The sequence below is a fragment of the Onychomys torridus genome, chromosome 2 (assembly GCF_903995425.1).
Source record: "Onychomys torridus chromosome 2, mOncTor1.1, whole genome shotgun sequence".
NCBI lineage: Eukaryota > Metazoa > Chordata > Mammalia > Rodentia > Cricetidae > Onychomys > Onychomys torridus.
Window position 1 is genome coordinate 23,039,424 of NC_050444.1, and position 24,467 is coordinate 23,063,890.

Here is a 24,467-nt window from a genome sequence, read left to right on the forward strand (position 1 = left end):
GGATCTCTGTGAGTTCGAGGCCAGCCTAGTCTATATAGAGAGATCCAGACAGCACCAAAAATGTACAGAGAAACCCTGTCTAGATAATTCAAAACCAAACAAAAACAAAACAAAAAATCCTGAACACTCACTGGATATGCTGATGCAGATGGGGACACCTCTCACAAGGAAACATTCACACATGAAAAACTACTGGCAATTAATGTCTGCTGACAGAAAAATAACCAGTCTCCCTCAAGGATGAGACCTCTAGTTGGTTATCCAATACTAAGTGGTCAGCCATAACACATATACATAAAAGCAACAGTAAATGGAGCTCAGAACACTGAATTTATATGTATATATGTACATATAAAGAAAGCTATTTAAAATGGTTGCCAGTCATCAATATTCACCTTTGGGAAATTTGTGCAATAATACATTTTATTTCACATGATTTTTCTACTCTGCAGAATTCAGTCATATTAAAAATTCTGAAATAAGAAATGTTATCTGAGTTATATTGTTAATTTCCTCTTCTTCAGTTGCCGATTCATTAAATAATAAGAAATGCCTATTAATAAAATAGTAAAATATATAGGTAAGTAAATATTTACCCAGATTATGCTGATATAACAGCATAATTTTTCACTTTATTTAGAATTTTAATTTTGATTTAAGATTGTAAAATTTGGCTATGTCTAAAAACCATGCTAATTATACAAGAAAACAGATAGAGCTGGAAACAATAACACTGAGTGAAATAACATAAACCAAAAGAGAAACATTGCACGTTTTCTCTCATTCGTTGATGTTAGCTTTGAAACTTCAGATATGTACATTTACTTTTGGATACCCATAGGGGTAACTTTATTAAACACCAGAGAACAATAAAAAAAAACAAATAAATAAACAAACAAACAAATGAGCTAAATGCCAGGAGTGAGTTACTTCTTCTTTTGGCATTATTGGATAGTGAGATCCTATAGTTTTCCAAACATTACAGGATATTGCCACTCCCCTTATGTACCATCCAGAACTTGATGGTGAGAACATATTGCTGAACACACCACAAATTTCATTCATAGGACATGCAGAAATCAAGCTGGTACTAATTTGGAGGCTTCATCTCTACTAGGATAGTTTTCAAAGTGGCAGAAGGTATTGTGCACTTTATTGGAGGAGAAAAGATTCATCTATGAACCCTGGGAGTTACAATAATTACAGAAGTGGAAAGACAGAGCTGCTGGTGCAATTTTGGCACAAAGATAATGGGAGTAAGCACCACTTTTCTAATTGGATTTAAATTCCATTCCATTTGGTGAAATCCATACCTGGTACCATTTTTGGTTGAAAAACATATGCATAGATTTGTCATAGGCCCTGAGGATAAACTAGTGCTATTATTTTGTTCAATGGCCATAGTATTAAACCATCACCAGTTACTTATCATTATATCCATAGATTTTTGCCTCTCTCAAACCTCACCAGGAAATATTCAATTTGCAGTTAATAGTGATTAAAACAGAGACCTACAACTGGCCAAGATGAAGACAAAAAGGCTGCAGAATTCTCAGCCCCATGAAGCATATATACCATACCTTTTTCTTCCAAGGTCCAGATATCATGCAGAAAAGGAGGCAGAAAGAATGTAAGTGTCAGAAGGAACGGAAGCAGTGTTTTCTGGATACAGAACACATGAACACATGAACCCACAGCAGTTATGACAGCTGGCACAAGACATGTGCAAACCCAAGCCAGACCAAATCCTAGAATGGAGATGGTATGTGAGCATGAATTCTCAACATGGAGAAGCTATTAGAAATTGATACCTCATGGGAGAGTTAGTTCTAAGTGTGAAGCTCCTGGTAGTTCAGCCATGCATCAGTGAATGACCCACAAATATTTATTCAGCACAAAGTGTTCTTGATGGGGAAAAATATAAAGTGTTGTGTAGTTGGAGTTTTCCTGTCAGGCCCAAATCTCTCTTACCCGCCAGTCCACAGTCGCTCAGACCCAACCAAGAAAGCACACAGAAACTTACATTGTTTACAAACTGTATGGCCGTGGCAGGCTGCTTGTTATCTACCTTTTCTATCTTAAATTAACCCATTTCTGTTAGTCTATACTTTGCCACATGGCTTGTGGCTTACCAGTGTCTTTACATGTTGCTTCTCATGGCAGCAGCTGGCGGTGTCTCTCCCCAGCCTTCTACTTCCCAGAATTCTCTCCTCTCCTGTCCCACCTATACTTCATGCCTGGCCACTGGCCAATCAGAACTTTATTTACACAGAGCGATATCCACAGCAGTGTTGGGCCCATTAGAAAGAAGGGTGGATTTTGAAAGAGGTTAAGAAAGAGAGAGAATATGATCAAAATATTGGTAAGACACTTTAAAGGATCTATTAAAAATAAAGAAAAAAATGGAGAGTTAAAGAGGAAGACACCTAGAACTGAACTCTCTCTCTCTCTCTCTCTCTCTCTCTCTCTCTCTCTCTCTCTCTCTCACACACACACACACACACACACACACACACACACACACACACATACCTTAACAGCACAAACAGAAGCAATGACAAACACACCCAACATAGGAATGAGGACAGTAGCCAGGTAGGTGGTGGTGGCACACACCTTTAATCCCAGCACTCAGGAGGTGTAGGTAGGTGGATTTCTGTGAGTTCGAGGCCAGCTTGGTCTACAATGTGAATTCCAGGACAGCCAAGGCTGTTACACAGAGAAGCCCTGTCTCAAAAAAAAAAAAAAAAAAAAAAAAAAAAATTTGAATAAGTTACTTAACTGACTACATGTACAAGGGTTAAATTTAACTATAGAGATAGACTTTTAGTTGCTCCCACAGGCCAAACTCAGCAGCATGATGTTTTAGAAATTTAAGGAAACACAAAAAGTGGTGAAGAGCTTATGAGTTAAAATATATTTTGCTGAAAGATATGTTGAGCTCTAATCCCTCATATCTTGACAATTCCCTTATTTGGAAATTGTCCTTTGCAGAAAACATCAAGATGAAGTCGTTGAGGTCGGGTAACACAGTCAGAATAGTGGACTTCTAGGCAGAGAAGACAACATACACAAAGACATGGGGAATTACATTGTGTTTTGTAGCTCAGTCTCAGACATCCTGGATATGCAGCCTCTAAATTCCTGCTCCTTTAGTCTTTCTAGCCTCTGATGGTTACAACTTTAGGAAATTGGTACAGGAAACAAAAATGCAATTTAACCATCTGGATGGAAAGCTCAAAATACAGAATCACACAAAGTAAAATTCAAGGTTAAAATAGTAAATTTAATATTATATTTTATAACATTCATAGTTCTCCAGTTTAGACAATTTGACGAAAGACAGGAACACAGGCCCTTATCTCATGCACTACACTTCTAGAATGTAGTCCCCATATTTGTTACTGGAAATTCTGTGATATTCGCAGTGTTTCTCAATATTTCTGCCTTTCCACACCTGTAGAATGGAACTGGTGAGAATATTCACAGGATACTAACAAATAATACATAAACTTGTATGTAAAATGCTTGAGATAACAGCTAGCATAAATACTAAAATGGAATTGGGTGTTATTTTCATCTAAGTATAAAGGAACATTCAGGGAAAAAAAATAAGACATGCCCATAATACACAAACACACATGTTGTAAAATACTCATACACATACAAAAAGAACAAATACATCTTAAACAATTCGTAGACTCACTCCCACCAGGGAAAACTTGACATATTTTTAGAATACTCAGGAATGGACATACAAACCTTCTATCATGGAAGCAATTCCAAAGAGGGTGTATATATGTTCCAATCTGCCATCCATTTAATGCCAAACATAGCTCTATGCACACAGGAGAAAACAATCTGCCTGGTGGGGAGGGATCATTGTTCCAGAACTGAGAGCAATTCTTATAAGATCATGAAAGGAGTTTTACAGTTCTCACCCTCTCAATACAGCTGGAAATTTAAGAAGGAGAACAAAACTAACTGAACTATTTCAATATCGAGACATTGACTTCAAAACAATCTTCATATGCTCTTGCTTTTCTCAGGCTTCTCCTGGTAACATATGACAACTAAGAAGTTGATGTTTATATGATGGTACCTGTCAGAGAATGGCCAAGACGTACACCACCAAGCATTTTTTAAATCAGTGCCTCTAAGATCAGGAGGTGCCATCTCCTGGGGGGATATTTGGAAGCAAGTTTATCTGTCTATAAGTACCCACTTTAAACTATGCTTCTGGACTGTAGGGTTTGAGGTAAGGGGCTGTAAATGTTCTGCAGAGTTGAGGGTAAGACTCAATGTTGAACTGCGTATTCAGATGTCAGTGGTGTTTTTGCTCACAGACCACTTTACCATTGAGCTCTGGATAAGAAGTATACAATGCTTTTGATACTTCTCTTTGTAAAAATGTGAATGCAAACAAATAATGCAAGCCTAGAATGCAGCTTGATCTTCATGTTTCCACAAGAGCCAAATAAATAACTTTCTTTACTCTTAATGCCAATATAAAAACATACTAGAGCATTTAGATATTTCACCAGACATCACTTTTCTCATACTCTGACTCAAAATGAAATTCTCACTGTCCGTTGGTAGAATAGACTTCATAATAGTAAATCTATGTTTGCTACTGTGGTTGCATTAGCTGAGACAACATCTCAGGGAACTCAGCAAACCAAACTCGTGTTTCTAGAAATCTTTTATTGCTTCTTCTTAAACTATGTCATAAGCCACTTTCACATGAAAAATAGAGTGATGGTGATTTTTAATATTTCTGATAATGTGGCAGTAAGTACCTATGTCTTGGTGTGAGAATCAAGGGGTCTGGCTTTTAGTTGTGGTTTACAAGTTTGCTGCCCTGCACTTGTTGTCCTGTAGCTGTTCTCTCTGCATTGGCACAAATCTTGGAGAGAGACCCATAAGACTCAGGAACCGAGCTCAACCACCCAAGTCTCTGGAAGCTCCAATAGTATATAAGACTTAAACTGCCCCTTCCCCACCAAGGTTTATACAAGCAGTATCAGTTGTTGATGAGAGAAAGAGAGTGGGGATGGAGGGAGAGAGGGAGGAAGGAAGAAGGGAGAGAGACAGAGACAGTGTCCTCTGGCTGGGGTACAAGTCATTCAGGGAGCTCCAGGTATGCAGCTTTCCTAGATCATCACCCTTGCTGGTGTGGGCTTTTCAGTGGTGTGGATGCTCCTGAGTCCACAATACTCCTGTGAATGACCCTGCCTCCACACTCCTGCAGCCCTGATAAACTCATCAATTCATTAAGATAGACTTGGAAAAATTACTCCTTCAATATGTCATCAGTGCCAGATCTTGGATGAATAAATGTTTTTATTTCTTTGTTTATCTGTATTTTTTCACATTTCCATAGGAAAAGTACAAATTTTCATCAATAAAACTGGGATATTTGTCATCCATGTCTTAAAGGATTGTGAAATGGAGTGAGCAAAACCTACCAAAGTCCCCTGGGGCATGGTCTTGGTTCCTGTCTTTAGCCACAGTCCCCCCTCTTGGTCTTTCAGTTTCAATGGTTTTGTTACTTCACGGTGGCAGTTCTAATGTCTGACAACCTTTCCTTGCTCTGCCCTGATATGCTAAGAGTACATGCTTTTGCCCCTCATTTCCTTCAGGTTTCGGCTCAAGTATCCCTGGGAAGAGATTGTCACAGGCCACTATATGAACCACAACTTTCCCAGCTTCCTCTAAGACTTTCTTTCTCATATACCAATGGTATAACACCTTATCTCCTACTTCTGTACTAAAATATAATTTCAAGGAAGACAGAAAATTTTGTTATTATTTTCTTTAGCAATAGTATTCTAGTACAAATGTAGAGATTTTTCTCAGTCAGTCCATATGAAATTTTCTAATTTACACACTTAGTTACAAAGCTGGTATCTATACATTTTACTGACATATATGAAATTGTGTAAGGAGTTTCAATTATTTATGAAATATATATTCAGATGCATGTCTCTCCTTGAGACCTATGATAATTGCTGTTATGCTTCAAAAGTTGTATCATTTTTCCAACTTTAATCTTCATTATCCTAATTCTAACATATTCAAGCACATATTATTCATGTTTCTCTGAGAGGAAAGACTATGTACCCCTTTTAAAGTGACAGTGTTTGCTCATTGTAAGCAATATGTTCCATTCTATGACATCCCAACTAGGCTGAGAGTACAGTCTAATTTACCATGATAAAATTCTATTAAAGTCAGTTCCGGGTTATATTTTTTATTGTCTGTCTACTGTAGTGCAATATGATAGAATTCAACAGTAGGTAATTATTCATGTTTTTATAATAATAATTACCATGTAACTATTCAGCATAGGCCTTTATTAATGATGGCTATTTCTACTTTCATTTACAGGAAACTGAAACAGGGAATGTTACTTACATTTAGAACCTGATGAAGATGACCCACCAACAGTAGATCTGGACCCCCCTTTCATGGAAAAGACGCCTTTTCCTCGGCGAGTGGTGGTGACTGCCACTCTGGGACGCTTCAGAGGGATGACAGCTCGAGGAGGCGGAGGCACACGTCCATGGTAATCAAACAGCCTTCACAAACACAAATGGTTGAGAGTTACTAAGATGCCTAAACTGTCTGTGAGACACATGGAATTATCCAGAGTGTGCTGGTAAAATTTTGCAGCAGGCATGTCTTTGGTACTTTTTTACTATTCAGACAAGGTATTTATTAATGAGTCAGTTTATTTTTCAGAAAGCAACAGGATGCTCTTTCTGGATGTTAGAATTTGACCTGACTCTGAACTTTTGTAATATAGGAAAGAAGCTTTGCTCTGACAGCAATACGAAATTTGCCAAAATCTGCTGACCTTGGCCTTTGATGCACTTCTTTGCATGAGTAAACAAATTTACCCTAATATTGAGCATATATTTGGGGCACTTTTACATACATTGGACACTTATTAAATTAAATTTAGAGTGGACTGGTTACATAGAATCATGAGCAAAACAGCAAAAAGAAAAATCCTTAGTGTAAAGGGAAAAAGTAGAAGTAAGACCAGCTTAAGAAAAAAGTGTAGGAACCACATTGAATGGTGCCCAGCCTTTCACGGTGTTTAATCAGGGGCCTCTCTGACTGAGGCTGGGTTTAAAGGAAACAGAGCTAACACAAGGGTACAAATGTGTTGAATGAAACACTAGAGGGAACTGATAATTAAAACACTTTGTTCTTCTGAGTGCTTTCCAGCTATGAAAATTGAAATAGAGACATTTGTAAAGTAAGTTAATAAAATGTTTTCTAAATAAAAAGAAAATCAGTAAGTTCCCTACTATGACTAAAAGAAAAGCTAATATTAACCACAGCAATGTATTTCCACTAAATAGCAAAAGGAATAAATGAATATGGATGTTAGCTCACATATGGAAATATGCCATTCAGAGATTTAAATGATTCATATCATCACTTCTGCAAACTCATGTGTACCAACATTTTATATGATAGTATATTTGAGAAATATAACTGCTTTGGGATAAAATGCTGGGTTGTGTTTACTCATTTATTTTTTTAGAACTATTTACTAACAAATAAGATATATAATTATGTTGCCCAGAACAAAAGAAAAGGCAGTATTGATTTATATTATGGTTGTTATATATTTTCTTTTGACACTATTAGATGAAGTTTAGTTTTACAGTTGATTTATAGCAGTCAATAAATAAATCAATATGAAACCCAGAGAATCAAACAACATAAAATTCAGAGAAGAGAAACAGGAAGAAAATAATAAAAAAAAAAAATTCTACAAGAAACTATTTCATAGAAGTGTATCTTGTGTACATATACTTCTGAAAATGTCATAATCTCATTTAGAAAAATAATATAGGAAACATAATGAAAATATAAATGGTTTTCAATAGTTTGTTTAAAATATTTATAGCTATTTCATGATAAGATGAAAGGACAACAATTAAGTTTAAAATGACCCTTTTAATATAAAAATCATCTCCTACAAGTCTAGAAAGAAAAAGAAGTCAAATGTAGCAGAGGTCAATGGAGGACCCTTCCTGTGTGAGCTAGTAAAGTCCAAGAGAGTGGAGGACCTGCTGGCAAAGAGCAGGGGATGTCAGCACACAAGGGTTTCCTTCAAAGTGCACAGCTGGATGAGGCAGAAATGGTTATAAATACAATCCATACCAGTAGAGAATTGAAAATCAGAAGGGTCAAGAAAATCTGCCCCTCATTTCAATCACAAAATAAGTATACATTAGTTATTTATAAGATGAATTAAAAAAGTTCCCTAAGTCAGTGGGCCAAACTATAATACCCAAGACTAGCAAGAGATAGAAAATACATTTGGTTCATCTCTTCAGGTCAGAAATTACCATTTGAGGTAAAAGGTTCCCCTTGTTTTTCATGTGCATTGAAGAGGTTCATTAAGTAAGCAAACCTATTTATTGGGTAAAGAAAGTCCACAGAGCACAATGTCTCTGGGTATTCAGAGAGATGAGAATTTTAGTGGATGCGCTGAGAAAATGAACTTCCACATTCATTGTTAATCTAAGTACAATGCTCTTTAACCTTTAAAGACACTTTCTAGGTCACTGAAACACTAGTCGATATGTTGTTACACTCTAAAGGATGTGTTCCAGAACCTTTGTGTGTTGGGCTTCCCAGGCCCCATCTCTCAATGTCCAGTGGCTTTCTTCATCAAAGAATCAAGTGGGATATTCACCAATTCCTTCTGCTACTCTGATGTGACTGTGGGAAGCATTTGATCTTAAGTGTTTTAATGACATATATAACACAAGAACAAAATGAAAAAAAGGGAATGTGCACTTCAAATATGAACAAATTTCTATTTTTATAATATTTAATGGAAGTGGAAGCTGTCTTAAATATCGCTGGGTACATTTGAGTTTATCAGAAATGCAAGAAAGGAAGCTGGGCCAAGTGAGAAGGGGTCAGTTTTCTGGGCTTTGGGGGTGGACTTGAGTTTCTAAATGCAGAAGGAAGTTAGGCGGAGGGAGAAAAGACAGCTTAGTTTTTTTCATCAGAATTCACTCTACAGTAAATTAAATTAGTTTATCTTTATAAAAAACCATTGGGAGTAAGGACAGCTCATTTGAAATTATAGGCTGTCTCCGAAAATTACAGTCAAGCACGATGAAATGAAAGCAAATTTCCAAAGGCTGGCTAAAGTCCTTAAATTGTTTTTGTTGTCATCATGTTATTTCACTCATTCTTACAATTATATCTCTACTTTTTTTCCTGTGGGTGTTCTTAGTTTTCCCCAATAGTGCTTATTCAGAAAAAAAATCTTTCTGATACTTGTTTAACAGATAATGGTTATTACGAAGCCAAACATATATCTTCCCTTTCCTAACGTTAATTTTAAAATGAATGCTCACGGAACTTTCCCTCTATGTGTCAATGAAATAGATGTAGTAGGAGTTAGTATTGTTGCAGCCCTTAGAAGAATTTTGAAGGCTCTTTTTTTCATATCAGAAACATTTAAAATTATATTTTTTGTGTTTGGATTTTTTCTTTTTAAATGGAGGTACATTCTATTACTTCCTAGCAAAAGTTAAAAGCTGTTAAGCCTAATTTTAGTACTTATTTATTTGATGAAGTGGACATAGTTTGTCTCTTAGGAGAAGGATATTAATTTTCATCCTTATCCTTAAATCAGGTGTGTTATGGATAAAAGCAATTTAGTGCTATATTAACATAAACACAGAAATTGAATATAATTTTTATTGCTTTGGGAATATTTATTACTAGGCTTTAATAATAATTGTGTTTTGGGAAAATACATGAACAAAGCCCTATATTTATGCAACAAAACATACTCTGTCATCTAAGTTTTCCCTTTAGCCATCTCTACCTTTTTTTACATAACTAAAACTACAGTACATATATAGGCATGCCCAAAGGTTGTGTCTATATGGTATATTAAAAAGGTTTCTCAACCTTCCTAAATGATTTTCTTCATGTTCAATTGGTATGATTTGTTTATTTTTCCAGTGGAAGCTCTACTAAAGGCCAGTTTGCTGGATTTTTTTCTTCTTTTTTTATTTTTTTGCCCTGATACTTATTTTTGCTAATGCAATTTGAAAAATCACAGAAAAGATTGAATATTGAAACTTTGATATGTGCATATATTTTATAATCAAGTAAATTTCCTTTCAATAATAATTTCAAGAACTTTTTAATAAATATCCATTTGGTCCTAGATTTCCCTTTTAAAATATTTACCTCTTTTCTCTCCTCATGAATCAAACTCATTGTTGCTATGTAGTTACTGCTAACAGAATCTTTACTATGGAGAAGAAGCTGTAAAGAGGCTGGCTTCTACCCAGCATGTTCTGGCAGTATATGTATATGACAAGCAACCAGAAACTCTCTTTGCTCTGTCCTATTTCAACCCTAACCTCTGCTTTCAACATGCTTGAGTCCCAACGGACTGGAATCCATTAAACCATTTAAAATGCTCACTTTATTTATAAGATCCCCATACAAATTCAGAACAAATTATTCTTAAAAGTCGTCAGGATATTGACAATCCCATTGCTTTTATTTATTTTTTAATGAGCAAACTTTTCTAAAGTTTTCAGTGAAGTTTCTTTCTTGTTCATATGCAAATGTTTCTTGACCATGCTTTCAAAGGCAATCAGCTGCAGATCAGAAGAGTCATTTCTGAGAAATTTTTTACTTCATTGTAATCAACATTGCTATCTGCTATCTGCTCTACTTCATATGAAATTTTAAATAATGAAACAATATGTCCATTCGGTCATTTGTGGTAAAAAGAAAAAAACACTAAACTTGTTTAATTCTACTTCTGACTTGCTAAGGTTGGAGTTTTAAGCCATTTTGTTCATGGAAGAAAACATAGAAGAGGCAATTTTCTCAAAATTAACCTGTTGACACATGAACATCTAGATGTTAAGTTCACATCTTCTCACTGCAAACCATGTCCTTCCCAACCACACACTTTTATTTCTACACTTACAAATTAGGATACTATTCTGTCACTTGACAGTTTAAGTTTGAGTATGAGACAGACATTATTCCTTGGTAACACATTTTCCAGTATCATGAATATATGCTGTAGTCTGTAATTAGTAATCAGAAACAACTTAATCATGATTTTTTTTTCATTAACTAAAACATCAGTAACTTTTCTTTAGTGCATCAATACAAGGTCTTAATGTCCCAGCATTGAACAATGCCCATTTTGAATCACTTTAACAATATACAAGTTGTCCTACATCATGAAACATCCATGACATTTCTGTTTTTCTAACAGAACTTTACTCTTCACCAGCATTTTTAAAGTACTGGGTTGTTTTTCTTGTGGGACTGAAGTAAGGATTGGACTAAACTGCCAAGTTCTCAGAGAATGGATGCATTCTCTGGAGTACTCAGCATACTTGAGGCAAATCTCTTTTTAATTTTCTTGATACCATATCAAAGCCTATGCATGGTTCTCATACTATTCAATAGCCTCCACTCAGCTATACCAACTTCTAAAAAGAAAATACCACTGAAGGCTGGAAAATGACTAGTGAGCACTGCTTTTTGTATTATAATGTAATACTCAGAATAATTATGAGACAAAAATATGTACGAGCCCGAATCATTCAATTACATGCAGAATTAAGATAGAAATATGAACATCTGTGTGTCACATATAAGCTATTCCTTCTACAGGGAGACCTTCCTTTAGCTACATGTGGATTTGGGCCATGTTTCTGCACAGTGAGAATCTGGCTTCCTGTTCTACTCAGTACATTGGAAAGACAATTCAAGATGGACCAAGAAAATAGACATTTTCTTAGGCTTCCCATTATTATTATCATCATCATCATCATCATCATCATCATCATCATCATCCCAGCTATGTTTCTTTACCCTGGCAATCACAATTTATTCCAATAGCAACAGAAGGATCTAGATGGTAGAACTTGCAGCACTTGCTCCTTCACACTCTGCTTAAGACAACCGTACCAGTAACCAAGGTCTCCTCCTCAGCAATCTGAGTTACAGTTACACAGAGGTACAGTGGCACAAGCTGAGAAGAAATTTTTACTCAGGATTTCAGCTCAGTGAGGCCCCTTTTCTACAGTGAATTTTAATAACAAGTGCCCTGCTTCTTGCAATTGTTAATTCCATTATGCTAAAATGTTTTTGCCCTTTTAGATTTCCAATTCTTATTTAGTAAGTTTTCTTTTTAAATACAATTATCTCTGCTAAACATAACCAGTGTGTTTTCTTACTTTTCTTAAACAAAGAATCTTAGTCTTAGAAAATAACCGAATGTTCATTATCTCTCTGCAGATGTGTTGAGCCACAGCTGAAATGCTACTCAAAGGTATAAGAATGATCTATTATAGAAGAACTATTGTGCCACTATCTTATTCTCCATACACACACACACACACACACACACACACACACACACACACATATATTGCTACATAAATATCAGTATAAGACACAGTTACCAATGTTGTTAAAATTGTTAATTTACACTGACATTTGTCATTGATTCAACTAAAACATACCAGGACTATTGCTATTTATAAGGTAACTTGATGAGTTAAAATGATCATGAACAGATAGCAGTATTAAATAACACCCCAGTTTGTAGTACCGCACAAAATATTTGGGTAAATCCCCACATAAACACAAGGTTGGTGTAGCTTAGGCAGATGCTGCCGTGCCTCCTGATCCATTTATCTTGTCCATCCTTTCTCCTCTGGTTTACCTTAAGGGATTCTGTGCTTACAGGGAGCTAAGCCACTGATGGCCAAGTGATTTAAAAAAAAAAAAGAAAGAAAGAAAGAGAAACTAATGAGGGCACATAATTTTCAGACAATCTTTTGTAAAATAGTCATAATGATCTATTGCTCACTTAGAAGCCAAACAGATTGTATATAAGACAAACAAGTAACATTGGAAATTGGCTGCAGTTAGTTTTTTTGTGTGTGGTGGAGAGTCCCGAGAGGGCTTCAGCCTCAATAACACTTTCTCTGTTTGAGGTTCTTGGTCTTTGCAATATAAGGTCTGTTTTCTACATTATGTTTTAGGTAATTTTTTTACAAACAGTAAAATAGATATCTTCTTTTTTTTTTTTTTTTTACCCTTCCTGATATCTTCTTAAAAACTAATTAGTTACCTTTTTAGTGTGTGTATGTGTGTGTGTGTGTGTGTGTGTGTGTGTGTGTGTGTGAGAGAGAGAGAGAGAGAGAGAGAGAGAGAGAGAGAGAGAGGAGAGAGAAATGGGGGAGGGGTGGGGGAGGGGGAGAGGGAGAGGGAGGAGGCATGACCACAGTGTATGTGTTGAGGTCAGAGGATAGCATTGTGAAGTCAGTTCTTTTCTTCTAATTTCTCCTTCTGCCCTTTAGTGGGTCCTGGTGCTTGAACAAAAGCTTCCAGGTTTACACAGCAGCTTCCTTTAACTACTCAGCCTTCTCATGAAGCCTGTATCTTGTTTTTTCTTTAAAAATGAGACAACTACAAATTTGATTTTTTTACAAAGTCAGAAGACTTGTGCTTTCTACCTTACAAAACAAAATTCTTCTTAATATAAACTCATTAAGTATACAATGAAACACTAAGAAAAGGGACTAATGCAAAGACATTTTGATATACCATTAAATAGTATATGCGAGCTGAAAATTTATTCAGAATAATTAACATGTTTTGAATCCTAAAAATTTCTAACAGCAAATGGTTATGAAACTATTAAAAGTTAAGGTTTTCAAAAAATGTGAAGACTATCTTCATGCAGTCTAGTCTTAGTAGGGGATGGGATTATTTTAATGCTGACATGTGGGCATTGCTTGCAGAGCATATTATTATTATTATTATTATTATTATTATTATTATTATTATTTTTGAGACAGGGTTTCTCTGTGTAGCTTTGTGCCTTCCCTGGATCTCGCTTGGTAGACCAGGCTGGCCTCGAACTCACAGAGATCCACCTGCCTCTGCCTTCCAAGTGCTGGTATTAAAGGCGTGCACCACCACTGCCCAGCCAAAGCACATTATTATAAGCTACAAAATGTAGAAAATAAAACCTAATATACTGCTATTATAAAATAATTGGAGGGAATCATTTTTTTAGAACTAGCTTTTGTCTACAGAAGGAACTAGAGATAAGTAGCTTTATCCATCTCTGTGAAGTGTGTCCTCAGATCTGGTACCCTACACAGGTGTTAACCTCACATACAAGTTGGAGCTGGTTTTGCTCCCTTGTGAATTTCCATGTAGTCTGTTGTGGCATTAGAATGAATGACCAAGCTATGAGGTTGCCTCTGTCTGTAATGAACAAAAGGGCCCTGTGTCTTTAATGAGATTAACTAACTTCACAACTTAAATATCTGTTATAGCCAAGCACACGTTAACATCATTGTTGTGCTCATGCTGAAAGGGAGGCAGACATGATCAGAAGGAGCTGTAGCAACACAAGGAAGTGTGGAGAGGGAGCTCTTCCGGGTGTGAGAGCTCCCAAGGAACCCGATTCAGTCTGGTAGTAAGAAGTCTTCCTCCTGTGCTCTGAGACATAAAGTCAAGTGAAGGAGGTGGTTGGAGGTTCTAAGAGATGGGACAACACACAGAAAGGACCAAACAGCTTTCTTGTGGAACTGAAAATGTATTCACAAGTGGGAAGGAAATTGTCAAGGGATCACTGGCTCTTTTGCCCTTCATGATCTATTAAAAACTTTTCCCCAGGTTTTTATATAAGTCCTTCGACTCCCTTGTTTTACTAGTACTTGTAATTAAAGTCTGAGGAAAATATTAATGTCATTTATAAATCCATTCGTTTGTTTATTCCAATTGTCGCATACAGGTTTTTTTATTTGTTTGTTTGGTGTGTGTGTGTGTGTGTGTGTGTGTGTGTGTGTGTTAACTGTTCATGAATTTCTTTGTTAACAATTAGATGCATAAACCAGTTTTCTAAAATATAAGTTAAATTTCTGATACCAATACATTTTATATGTAACCTGACATTAACAACCCCAAGTACAGATTTTATTATACAAATAAGTTCCATCAAAACATGAGGAGGACGTTGGCTGCTGACTGGACTCTGTTTACATAGAGACAGCAATCAGATATCTATAAAGTGCCCTATGTTTGTGGCACTTAACAGAAACAGATAATTGAAAGAAAGAATTGGTGCTGTAAATAACTTTAGAATCATAACATTGAAAGTAAATTCAAACAAAATGTAAATGAGTATATCTAAGAAACAGTAGAGCAGAGATGTGTTAGCATGCCCCTTGAAAACATCAAGATGTAGATGCAGTGGAGTGAATGAAATGATTCTTTCTGCAATCTATAAGGAAAGTGTACGTGATGTGAGAAAGAGAATGAAGATATGGGAAGGAAGTGATGCTGCCACAGAAGTGCATGTGGAAAGAATTTGAGGAGAGACTATGCCCAATTGTGATAAGACACTGGGGCTGATTTAGCCTCAAAAAGAACCATGGTGCCTCACAGAGCACAAGACAGATGCTTGTCCCAGATCCTAAGTCACCTGATGAAAGGACACATGTTTGTACTCTGGAATGATTTTGATACATCTTATGATAAAGACATGAATCAAATTCTCAATAATGTTATTGTTTTAAAGGATAAGATGATAAATAATTGTCACTTGTCCATGTACTTTTAGTACAGAGAGTAAAATGATTTGTACAGTTCTCTTAACCTTCTGGTTCTAATAAATTCAATGTATTCCAGAGGCAAATGAACTTTAGATTTTGTTTCCTTCGTTCCTTCATTCCTTCCTTCCTTCATCCCTTCCTTCCTGCCTCCCTTCTTCCTCCTTCTTCTCTCTCTCTCTCTCTCTCTCTCTCTCTCTCTCTCTCTCTCGCTCAGTCATAATAACTCTCAGCTTTGAGAATTCTAAGTCAAGTGATCTGGAAAATAATTAGATATTTAAAATGTTATTCAACACTACCAACAAAATTTTAGCAATAGGTAACTCTAATCCTCAAATCTAATTGCAAGATCTACTGGATGCCAAAAAATATATAACAAAAATTAGATATATCTATGGTACAGCTGTAGAAACTTTACATTTTAAATCTATAGTCACAAAATGTTATTTCAAGCATTTTAATTAATAACATCAGTAAATGAAATACATATAATAGAGCATAATACAAATTACAGAGAACAAGTTTGAGAAATTCACGTACCGATTGTAGAAATCATCTCTGTAGTAATCATAGTCAAAGACATAACCACTAAGGATAGAAAAAAAAGCAATAGTCAACATGTATTTAAGCCATGCTCATTTTAATATTAATTTTTTATTTTATAGCAAGGAATCACGGTTATTTTACATCAACATACTTTAATTTTATTATGTTTATAAAAGGCATTATTAAATAGTTTTAATTTTCATATACTGTATCAGACTATCATTACAGAATGGTAATTTAGGATATTAAAATAGATGCATCTCAGTGAGGGAGTAATAATAGCCATCTCCCTAATGAATATTCAGTGAGAACTGCCTACATATATTTGGATGGATAGTGGTCCTTTGTGAGACACTTTATACGAATTTTTGTTTTAGTCATCAAAGCTACTCTGATGCATAAGATAACTAATCTATTAAACATCCGAGAGGTTGATTGAATTCTTATCACTACCAAGTGTCTGGGGGATGACTTGATACTAAGACTGAATCCACATCTGGAGCCATTTTTTTTTTCCTTTTTAATATTCCCAACCATAACAAATCTAAATTCTATAGTTTATAGGATACTTACAATAATTTTTACTGTGTACTTGTTAATTTAATTGTGGTAAAACACAGAGAACATGAAAATTGTCATTGTTAGTAATTTTAGCTATACTTTGGATGTACCATTCAATATATAGATTTAACCATATCACGTATTCCATTCAATAGCATTAAATGGATTCATAAAGTTGTATAAAGATCATCACTCTCTATTCCATGAACTTCTCTATGGTAGCAACTAGATTCTATTTTCGACTTCCCTCTGCCTTAAGACCTCTCTTCCTCTTCTGTCTATAAAACTATTTTAGGTACCTCATAAATTGTGAGTCACAATTAGGTATCATATAATTATGTAATCATAGCTTTCCTTTCTGTCTGATTTATTTCTCTTAGTATATTTAAAATTTATCTATTATGTACTAGACATCAGAATTGCATTATTTTCTAAGTTTGAGTCTTACATCAATTTTTGTCTGTTTATTCTTTTGGTAAACATTAGTGTTGTTTCTGTAATTTTGTTATGGTAAATAATGATGCTGTGATATCTTGTGTGGATTATTAATATGCTTGCTTTCATTTTCATTGTGTGTATATGTAAAAGCCAAGTTCCTGGGTCACATTATAATTCAGTGTTTAACTGATTGCAGACCTCTTATGACAGAAGGGTAATTTTATATTTCCAAATCAATTTAGCAGTCATTTACTTTGTAACTATTCTCAAACCAGAAAAGCTGAGAACCTATATAAAGATGGGATTGTAATTCTTGGTTTTAAGAACAAATGCATGTGTGCTTCCTCAGAATACTGCATACAGAAGGAAAAAGCTTGATATAGCATATCTAGCCTATGACAGTTCTGTCTCCAGTGATGCCAAATACAACACAGGGTGTACAAGTTGAAGTTCTGAAAAGTTAAGAAAAACCTAGTCCACAGAAGCATCTGATTAGAAGACTGCACATTTCTTATTCCTGGTCACAGGCATGCCATCTCTGCAAGCCCAGAGATCAATGCAATCATTGCGTAAAGAGTGAAAAACGAAACAAAAAACTCACCTTTGTTTGTTAGTACAGATTATTAAAATGGAATGGTGTATGCTGTGGTTTATATTGCTTGCATAGACATGACTGTATTGTTGAGCTGAGGGATTATTAAAACAGCCAACTGGTCTCCACCAAACTCTGGGCATAAAGGTCTCCTGAAACCTTCCTAATGTTACAATGTATAACTTTCTTCCATTGGATAGCAAGTTTCCATGGTAACCAGAAGACTGACATATTTACCAAAAGCAGTCACTGAGAAATCCTGTTTAAGATTAGACTGATTGCTTATTGTTATCATGAGTGTCTGTGTTTGATGATTTTTAAGATGTTGATATACATTCAATAGAACTGATATTTGGATAACATCAATGAAGTTTCCCAAATCAAATGCATCGAAAGAAAAAAAAAAAACAAAAACAAAAACAAGCATATCATTTTAAGAACTTTGCATGGAATATGTTTGTAAACCAATGACCTGAAAGGGAAATACTCTAATTTAAATAGATTTTGTTTGTACTTTTATGCACATAGTTTCATTTAGTCTTCACTACTCTCTTCAAAAGTTGATAAAGAACATGCCATCATGAACCAAATGAGGCACTTGGGCTCAGAAGTTATAATTTTTTAGCTATGACTGCATTTCAATATGGTTGCATCAAGATGACCTCAATTTCCTGTCAGCTTTGTTAAACTTCAGTCAAGTTTCCTCTGGACTGCAGCCCCCTGACCTCTGGTTTACTTTAGGAAACTTACATAGTCAATCCATCTCTATTCCTCTGAGATGTAAATGCAAAATTCTCCTAGCTTTACAACTAAGGAACATTTTCTTAAGAACATAGGAGCCTTCCTTTGAAATAAAATTATCAATAAAGACACCTCCTGAATGAAACTCCACTCTGTCTTTATCTCCCTCCCTGCTTCTGATAGTCACTATTATACTTTATATTGTTATAGAATTAACATTTTTATCTTCCACATACAAAAGGAGAAATATACCAGCAGGGATTCTACAGCAACTGTTCTTAAATTTTTCCACTTGGAATGCCTTTTCATTCTAAAAATTTTGTATGATGTGGTTATTTGGGTATATAAAATATATCTATACATGAAATGCATATCGATAAGATATAATAAAAATATTTAAAACAATTATTTAGTATGCATCTAATTTTACTATTTATTACTATTAATTTGTGTGCCAATGAGATTCATGTGCACATTTGGTTTGACATAAGAAGTTAAATCCTAACTGAATATTTCATATTGCAGGATAATAGTATTTTCAGCATTTTCTTAGGTGATCAATATTTTAATTTATATTCATCAATGCTTAGAATGCAGATTCAAATCAAAGTTGCAGACATATGTTTATGGCCATTTCAGATAGGTTTTTAAAATTCTGTATTAATCCCAAAACCAAATTTAATTAAATGACATTCTATAGAGCTCAGATCATAATGTCAAGGGGCAATTTTTGGTTTCAACTCTTCTAAAGATAATGTAATAAAAAGTTGTATTTTTGATACATGCTAACGAATGATTGTGATATTTCATTTGTGCTCTAACAAAAAAAGCTTAATTAGGAATAAAGGAAAAAGCCAGCCACTATATTAAACATGGAAGTCAGGTAGTATCTTGGGAGGCAGAGGTAGGTGGATCTCAGTGAGTTTGAGGCCAGCCTGGCCTACAAAGTGATATCCAGGATAGCCAGGACTGTTACACAGAAAAACTCTGTCTTGAAAAAGAACAAGAAATTAATTAATTAATTAATTAATTAAAAAGTGTGTGCCACCACTGACTAACCTCTATGTTTAATATAGTGGCTGGCTTTTTCCTTTTATGCCCAAGCAAGCTTATTTCTTGGAGCATAAATCAAATATCACCACAAATGATGATATGAAGATTTCATTTTTTTTTTTTTTTTTACAAAATTAAGCCATTACATTTTTACTTATTTGTTTTAGGGTGAATCATCTTTCAGGTTCATTTACTCTGATTTGTTTTTTATATATTACATTTTATTTATGTATTAATTAAACTTTTTCATCCCAACCACAGTTTCCCATCCCTCCTCTTCCATATTCCTCTACTGCTCCTCTATACCCCATAGTCATTCATTCCTCCTTCATCTACATTCAAAAAGGCAGAAGCCTCCCATGGGCAGGAGCATGATGTGGCATATCAAGTTGAGACAAGTCTAAGCTCCTCCCAATTGGTGAAATTATTAAGGCCACTCCTTGTAGTTAAAAGGGAGGTTTATTTTGTGGGGTAATTTACAAATGAAGGGATAGGTTGTAGGGTCTAGCAAAGGTATGGTGCAGTCTGGCGGTGTTCTCTGGAGAACTCTGCTCAGTCTACCTCCTGTGTCCAGCGCCCAGAACCCTTCCTTTCTCTCTTGGGTCTTCTGCTTCCTTCTCCGCTTGCCTTGTGGGCGTGACCATTACCATAGCCTCAGTGGGGGTTGGAACTTCCAGGCCAATGCTGGGATGGCTATCCACTACACCTCCCCCTGCACCAAGTCTGAACAAGGCAACCCAGCATGGGGAATAGTGCCAGGGACAGGTCCTGATCCCACTGCTAGGAGCCCCACAAACAGACCAAGTACACAACTGACAGACACATGCAGTGGACCTAGGTAAATCGCATACAGGCTCCCCAACTGTCCATCCAGAGTCCATGAGTTCCCAGAAGCTTGGACCAGCTGTCTCAGTGGATTTCTCCATCATGACCTTGATCCCTCTGGCTCACACAATCCCTCTTCCCTCTCATCAATAGGACTCCTGGGGCTCATTGCTTGGCTGTGGGTCTCTGCATCTGCTTCCATCAGTTACTGAGTGAAGGCTCTCTGATAACAATTAGGGTAGTCACCAATCTGACTGTAGTAGATGGCCAGTTCAGGCACCATCTCCTCTATTGCTAGGAGTCTTAGCTGGAGTTATCCTTCTGCATTCCTGGGATTTTCCCTGGCATCAGGTTTTTCCCTAACCCCCCAAAATGCCTGCACCTGTTGAGACATCATTCATTACACTCCCTCTCAGTCTAACGTCCAACCTGTCCAACCCCATCCCTCATGCCCCCCCACCCCCCTAAAAAAAAGAAAAGATCACCTGGGAAAATAAAAGAGATCACTGGACTCTTAGTGGGAGTGCAAACTTGTTCAGCTGCTTGGGAAACAATGTGGCAGCTTCTTGAAAAATTGGAAATTGACCTACTTCAAGACCCAGCTATAGCACTTCTAGCCATATGCTCAAAATATGCTCCATCCTGTCACAAGGACACTTGTTCAACTATGTTCATGCCTGCTTTAGTCATTATTGCCAGACTCTGGAAACAACGTAAATGTCCCTCAACCAAAGAATGGACAAAGAAAATGTGGAACATTTGTTTTTCCAAATGAAGTTGAATGTTGTGCTTTCAAAGTCTGTGAAGAATTGTGTTGGAATTTTGATGGGGATTGGACTGAATCTGTAGATTGCTTTAGTTAAGACTGCCATTTTTAGTATGTTAATCCTACTGATCCATGAGCATGGGAGTTCTTTCCATATTCTGATCTCTTCTCCAATTTCTTTCTTCAAAAACTTAAAGTTTTCACTTATTTGGTTAGAGTTACCCCAAGATATTTTGTATTATTTGTGGTTATCGTGGAGGGTGTGTTTCTCTGACTTCTTTCTCAGCCAGTTTATCGTTTGTATATAGGAGCACAACTGACATTTTTGAGTTGATCTTGTATCTTGCCACATTTCTGAAGATATTTATCAGCTGTAAAAGTTCCCTGGTGGAATTTTGGGGTTCACTTATGTATACTATCATATCTTCTACAAACAGCAAAAGTCTGACTTCTTCCTTTCCACTTTGTATCCCCTTGATCTCCTTTTCTTATCTTATTGCTCTAGCTAGAACTTCAATCATTACATTGAATAAATATGGAGGGAGTGATCAGCCTTGTAATATTCCTGATTTCAGTGGAATCACTTTGAGTCTCTCTCCATATAATTTGATGTTAAGCTATTACATTTAAATAGGAGCAGTAAAAACATTGCAATTATTAACATATGAAAAAGTCTCAAATCTGCCTGGGTTTTTAGGCAGAATTAGCTGGTCAGGTATAATATCACAGCCTATACTGTTCAGAGTGTGCTTATCATGTTTGGAATCAAGGTTACAGTGAAATCACATGATACTACACAGGTGAATGCTGTCAAAGTATCTTTGACTTACTATACATTTGCTTTTAAATTATTATGTGTTCAGAATCCTATTGTTACCATTTTTTTTCAAGATTTCTACATTCAGTTTTGTGACCCCTATGAGGACATAAGCCCCAATTTAAGAAGCCTTACCAGGGCTTGGCAATTTAGTCTTAGATGATTTATGCCCATTTCAAACTAGACAGGGATTTGACCCTTTGACCACATTGGGTAACACCCTGTTTTTGCACCAGTTCACATCAGCTCCTCAGAACTCTCTGGCCTTTTTGCTTGAGGGCTGTGAGTTGAATTTCTGTAACCTTTTATACAGTACTGCAAAGTCTTTACCTAGCTCTCTAAAAAACGGTCCCCAGCTTGCCTCTTATTATGTATGACATTTATCCATTTGGTCAAATATATCTGAACCCCTTTCCTAAGTGGTATCATAAAACAACTCACCATATTAAGTTCATTTTTTTTAAATATACTGCAGTCATTCTATAAATACTTTTATCAGTCTTCACAGAGCTAAAATTTGAACAGGTTTCTGTGATTTTTCTGTGTAGTGTCACATTTCTCGAGAAAATTGATCATGTAAATAGGCTTAATAATGTTAGTATGTTATAATATAGACTTTGCTGTTTTCCTAGATGTTAAAGAGGACCATTTTAATGTTTTTGATTGTGATGACAGAAAGATTTAATTATAGATATGAAATTTCAATTTAGTAGTTACACGTCTCTACTCGCTTAATAATCTTCCTGTGTCATAAGCACTTCCCCGATCTCCTTTCTCAGTTACATTTTCTGAGTGATGTCTAGAATACAAGTGTAATAATATAAATTACAATAATATCACTAGATTTATACTGAGCAGTTACTTATTCTGATAGGCTCTTTTGAACATTGGATACTAGACATGACTCTAGAAACAAGAGATTCATTAAGTAGCTACTGATTGACTGGAAGATTCTTTTCTTCAAATGAAAATTTTCAGATGTTTGTGAAGTTATTTCCAAACAGTTTCAGAGAAATAGTATATTGGAAAATAGATTTTATATTTTTTCTAAGAGTCTTATTTATATTATCTCACCATCAAGAGTTTAATTATAACAATATATGGCACATTGGGCAATTAATAAAGAAATTATTAATACAGATGACAGTAAAGATGACACTCATGTGTCTAATACCTTTAGGAAATGCTTCAATAAATTGAGAACTATCTGGGGATGGAAAGTGCATAAGAGTGAACATTTCATTTTTATCATTTTCTGTTTAAATTGTCCTGTCCAACCTGCTTATTTCTGCTCCATCCTGACTATAAGAGACAAGTATATGATTATAAGTTAGAGTGAAGTATCCTAAATTATTTGATCCTCACATCCTACCATCATGAACTCAATTTTACTTGTCAAAGATAAAAATGAATAGAAAGCACAAATAGAACTGTCTCACCAAGTCTGATTTTGTCTCAGCGGCTTGGCTTTAGGAGGAGTGCCAGAATGGCTGCTGGCTGGGGTTCTAAGCCAGAGCATCACTCTAAATTTCCCAGAATGAAGGGATCCCAAGGTCTGAAAGGTTACTCACAGCAACCCTGGATTTCCTTCACTAACCTTTCACAACATTCCTGTCTCCTTTCTCTCTCTTTCTTCTTCTCCCCAGACAATGTTTCTTTTTTAAAGTCCCTCCTGTAAGAGTTTTGTCTTTAATTATGTCATCATCCTAGGACGAGGGCCAGCCTAAAAAGTGGGTGGACCCTCTGTGTTCTTCTCCCCCCTTCCCCCTTCTCTCTTCCCTCCGTACTCTCTCTCTCTCTCTCTCTCTCTCTCTCTCTCTCTCTCTCTCTCTCCCTCTCTCTCTCTCCCTCTCTCTCTCTCTCCCTCTCTCCCCTGTCTGTCTATCTGTCTGTCTGTCTCTCTCCCTCTTTCCCCCTCTCTCCCAATAAAGCTCTAGAAAGATAACCATGGCTTGTGATTCTCCCTCCAGAACAGTCCTCCAAGTTGGCCACTGCAGGCAGTGGCCAGCCACCAGCAGCACCGCTTTAACCAACATTTGGAGTTGAACCAACATTTGGTGCTGTTCAGACTTGATACACCAACTGAGGACCTGCTGACTGCTGCTGCTTGCTGCCTCCTCCCCCACCCAGCGAGACTACAAAATTGCGAGTGTATATGTCCCTCGCCTCAGCTGGACCCCTATACAGCTACCACTACTGAAACCACCATGATTTTTCACAGTGAGTCTGCTGTTCTCACAGCTGTAGTCTGAGCTATATTCTTTGTGACAGACACCCTGGGGGTGTTGTCCTTGGGCTGGCAAGCACATTTTTGCTCCTGAGCAGGAGAAAAATGTCGTTTTGGGTCTACTGGGTAGACCAACTGCAGCACAGCCTCAGATCCCAGTTTGTTATTTTAATTTTTTATTTTTCATTTTTTATTTTTCTCTCGGCTACAGCCATGAGGCAAAGGGGTGGATACCA

The 24,467-nt window shown here is 36.2% G+C and overlaps 1 protein-coding gene across 11 annotated transcripts in view; it reads right to left on the minus strand.

Annotated features, from left to right (window-relative positions):
- The window catches only part of Ralyl (RALY RNA binding protein like), a 669,774-nt gene that overhangs the window by 79,134 nt on the left and 566,173 nt on the right, over window positions 1–24,467 (minus strand). For all 11 annotated transcript variants that reach the window (XM_036177971.1, XM_036177968.1, XM_036177966.1 and 8 more), the window contains 2 exons: window positions 16,206–16,253; window positions 6,418–6,581 (listed from right to left, as the gene is read on the minus strand). In XM_036177971.1, the coding sequence (XP_036033864.1) occupies window positions 6,418–6,581; window positions 16,206–16,253 (212 nt within the window). The remainder of the gene's footprint in view (window positions 1–6,417; window positions 6,582–16,205; window positions 16,254–24,467) is intronic.